Genomic DNA, 3896 nt, shown 5'->3' with positions numbered 1-3896 from the left:
CACACCCACGTATATAAACACAAACACAGGAGACAGACACTCACACATAAACACACATTCTCTTTCTCTCTCACACACACACACACAGGAGACAAGAGTCTCTCTCTCTCACACTCACACACACACAGACACACTCTCACACACACAGGAGACAGAGTCTCTCTCTCACACTCACACACACACTCTCTCTCACACACAGGAGACAAGAGTCTCTCTCTCTCACACTCACACACACACAGACACACTCTCACACACACAGGAGACAGAGTCTCTCTCTCACACTCACACACACACTCTCTCTCACACACAGGAGACAAGAGTCTCTCTCTCTCACACTCACACACACACAGACACACTCTCACACACACAGGAGACAGAGTCTCTCTCTCACACTCACACACACACTCTCTCTCACACACAGGAGACAAGAGTCTCTCTCACACACACAGGAGACAAGAGTCTCTCTCTCTCACACTCACACACACACACAGGAGACAGAGTCTCTCTCACACTCACACTCTCTCTCTCTCTCTCTCACACACACACACACACAGGAGACAGAGTCTCTCTCTCTCACACACTCACTCTCTCTCACACACACAGACACACTCTCTCACACACACAGTAGACAGTCTCTCTCTCTCACACACACACACACACACACACACACACACACAGGAGACAGAGTCTCTCTCACTCACACACACACACAGACACACTCTCTCACACACACAGGAGACAGAGTCTCTCTCTCACACACTCACACAGGAGGCAGGAGCTAATTTGAACTGCTTTATTTACACAGAAGCCAGTGTAACTCCACTAAGATCAGAAGTGATCCGGCAGGCATCGCTGGAGGTCTGGTTCTGTTTCAGAATCGTGATCGCTGGCGGTAAGCGCCGGAGTTCCGGTCATGGCGGCGCTCAGGTAAGCGATGCTCGTGCTGCCGGTGCTCCGGAGCTCTACCGGGAAACACACACGTTCACCCAGCAGCAGTCACACACCTCTCTCTATGCATTGATGATGTATCGATGACGCACTCGCCGCCGGTCTCTGCGCGCTCTCCATTCCTCGAGCACGGGCGGCGCGTCCGGTACCGCTGGAGCTCCGCGGAGAAACGCGACGCGAACTGAGCGTCATAGTCAGCGGCGCAAGACATGGCGCTCGTGACGGAAACAGGTGCCTAGAGGTTTTGCAGAGCGTCTCCGTGTGAGTGACAAACAACAGCGTTTAAACTGATTACAGCGAAACCACCGCGACGCGACGCGTGACGTGCAGCTCTTATTTCACTCCGTCGCGGTTTTACCGAAGGTTCCGGCAAACTGAGTTCCTCTTCCGTTCACACGCTTCGCAATCCACGCATTTTTATACACCTTATATCATTGTGTGAGTTTCTCATTGCGAAGTTTTTTTTTTTTTTTTTTTTTGTTTTTTTTTTTTAACCCCCCTATACATCAATTACATTCACCTATATTCACCTATGGCCTATGTTGTAGCTCCAAGATTGCGACAGAGGGACCGGGGTCTGTGTACGTTTTTATAGTTTGTTTTTTAATTTGAAATGAAATAAGCATAAACTAGAATTTTTTTTTTTTTTTTTTTCGTTTTTTATTGTCCACTTACACCAAAAGTATTTTGCATGTCATTTGTGTGTTTTTCACTGACCAGCGGCTTTTGTTTTACGGCTGGTTGCTGGTTTAATTAATAATGTAGAGGATTTGGATCAGTTGCAGCTCTGGAGCCACGGAACGGTTGGGATTCTGCAGAAATGTGAGTACGGTAAACTTTATTATGACTAGAAGACAAAACTAACCGCAGTTTATCACTTTGTCCCGTTATCTACGAGTGAATGTATAGATCAGGCTGGATAAAAAGCGACGACGCGCTGTTTCTGTGTGTGTGTGTGTGTGTGTGTGTGTGTGAGAGAGAGAGAGAGAGAGTGTATCTACACTCTACATACCCAAATTGACAAAGAAACCAAAGTGAGTCAGTGAGTGTGTGTGTGTATGTGTGTGTGTGTGTGTGTGTGTGTGTGAGAGAGAGAGAGAGAGAGTGTATCTACACTCTACATACCCAAATTGACAAAGAAACCAAACAAAATAAAATACAAATCTTTTCATGCTTTGTTGACTTCAGAAAAGCTTTTGACTCCATCTGGCATGAGGGGCTTTTACTTCAATTAATCCAATGCGGCATCGGAGGAAAAACATACGACATCATAAGGCGAGGTACGTCAAGTCCTGCCATGATAAAAGGACGAGGAGTAGAACAGAACCACAAGTCACAGCCGGAAGAAAACACTGTACAACACACATAAACTGACATGACAGGATCCAGTCCTTCTCCTGTCTCTTTATTAGTACTTTCATTTTACTGTATACAGATATATAGACTATATATGCTATATACTTCTACTCTTATGTATATTTGTGTTAAATGTCTATTTAAATGTTTCTATGCTTTGGCAATGTAAATATACTTTTTTACCATGCCAATAAAGCTTCTTGAATCTTGAGAGAGAGAGAGAGAGAGAGAGAAAGAGAGCTAAAATGTAACTCACTCGATATTAACTTCATGTTGTTTGAACTGTTGTATAAGTTAATATCACATTTGTGATCACACTCGTGCTAATATTCAGGAAAACAGCACTCTTGCTTGTGTGATATTACTCAACTATATCATATCTTATAAGAAACAAAAACCCATGGAGATTTTTGTTTTCATAACTTGAATTATAAATGCATTCGAACTATATTCTAACAGGCTTCATCAGGCAGTGAATGCTTTTGGACTCTAAAGACGCGTTTTTGTTTGTTTATTACAAAGCAAGTGACTTTCTTGATAACGTCAGCTCGCATATCGTTAAACCAACATATCGTTTATCACAGATGATAAATATTGCATACCCCTAATATTGAGTGCATTAAGGGGGGGTGAAGGACTACAGCAGCTGTACAGTAAAGATGATGAGCACCAGAAGGGTCCGGAAATGCTTTGTCCCGTAGCCCAAAATTCAATGTCAATGTCAGCATTTGGCTGCAAGGGAAACCCAATATGCCAGTGCACATGCATGCATTACCACAATGACTCTGTGTGTGTGTGTGTGTGTGTGTGTGTGTGTGTGTGTGTGTGTGTGTGTGGGCTGATCCGCGGCGCGGCGCTGACTCGCTCAGTTTGGATTCATGATCATCTGCTGCGGACTGAACTCCACACTGACGCGTTTCTCTGTTCCAGTCTGGAAATATTGATAAAGATCCGCCAGCGCGAGCTGAAGTTAGTTTGTCGCGGGAATATTCCTCGCTGGAACTGATGCGGGAGATTTCTGAGTCTCTGTAACTAAAGACGCGTCACGGATCCGACAGAGAGCAGCGCGATGGGGTAAGACGAGGCGCTTCTTCGGCTGTCATTGCGACAGAACTCTTGCAGATTTGTTTCTGGATGAGAAATGACTGGTCAAAGGTTGAAGGATGGTTCGGTTTGTTACGCGACTGACTCAGAACCGAATCAGATCGAGTTGACGGGAAACGTGTGTGAATTCCGCGCACGTCAATCGTTTGAATTCTCTTTGAAAAGTGAATTAATTCGGCTTCTGCGCTCGGCGGCTTTGCTTCATTCGCTGAATTGCGCGTCAGAAGTGGGTTTAGTGTTTGAACAGCAGCTGATTTTTAGCTTGTGTTCAGCAGCTCCCGCGCGCGCTCCCGGAGAAACCTTCCCGTGATCTGAGCGAAGCATCAAAGATCAAGCTTCAGCAAACACACATATAACACAGATATAATGAAAAGAGAGGAGTGGGCTGTTAATGCGAGTGTGGGCCGAGGCGAGTGTGTGTGTGTGTGTGTGTGAGAGAGAGAGAGAGTGTGTGTGTGTGTGTGTGTGTGTGTGTGTGAGAGAGAGAG

General features: G+C 45.4%; 1 protein-coding gene across 4 annotated transcripts in view; it reads left to right on the top strand.

Annotated features, from left to right (window-relative positions):
• The first annotated feature begins 1045 nt into the window (after positions 1 to 1045).
• LOC107665258 (homer scaffold protein 2) overlaps positions 1046 to 3896 on the top strand; it is a 23973-nt gene continuing 21122 nt past the window's right edge. The window contains exons 1-2 of one of the 4 annotated variants that reach the window (XM_016456113.1): positions 1046 to 1386; positions 1714 to 1770. In XM_016456113.1, coding sequence (XP_016311599.1) covers positions 1769 to 1770 — 2 coding nt within the window. In that variant the 5' untranslated portion in view covers positions 1046 to 1386; positions 1714 to 1768. Of the gene's footprint in view, positions 1387 to 1595; positions 1771 to 3144; positions 3379 to 3896 lie in introns of those variants that run through there. The other 3 variants (XM_016456105.1, XM_016456094.1, XM_016456084.1) reach the window with 3 other exon arrangements.

The sequence above is a fragment of the Sinocyclocheilus anshuiensis genome, unplaced genomic scaffold (assembly GCF_001515605.1).
Source record: "Sinocyclocheilus anshuiensis isolate Anshui unplaced genomic scaffold, SAMN03320099.WGS_v1.1 scaffold1303, whole genome shotgun sequence".
Lineage (NCBI taxonomy): Eukaryota > Metazoa > Chordata > Actinopteri > Cypriniformes > Cyprinidae > Sinocyclocheilus > Sinocyclocheilus anshuiensis.
Note: the sequence above shows the minus strand (reverse complement) of the source record. Positions and strands in the feature narration are given on the sequence as shown.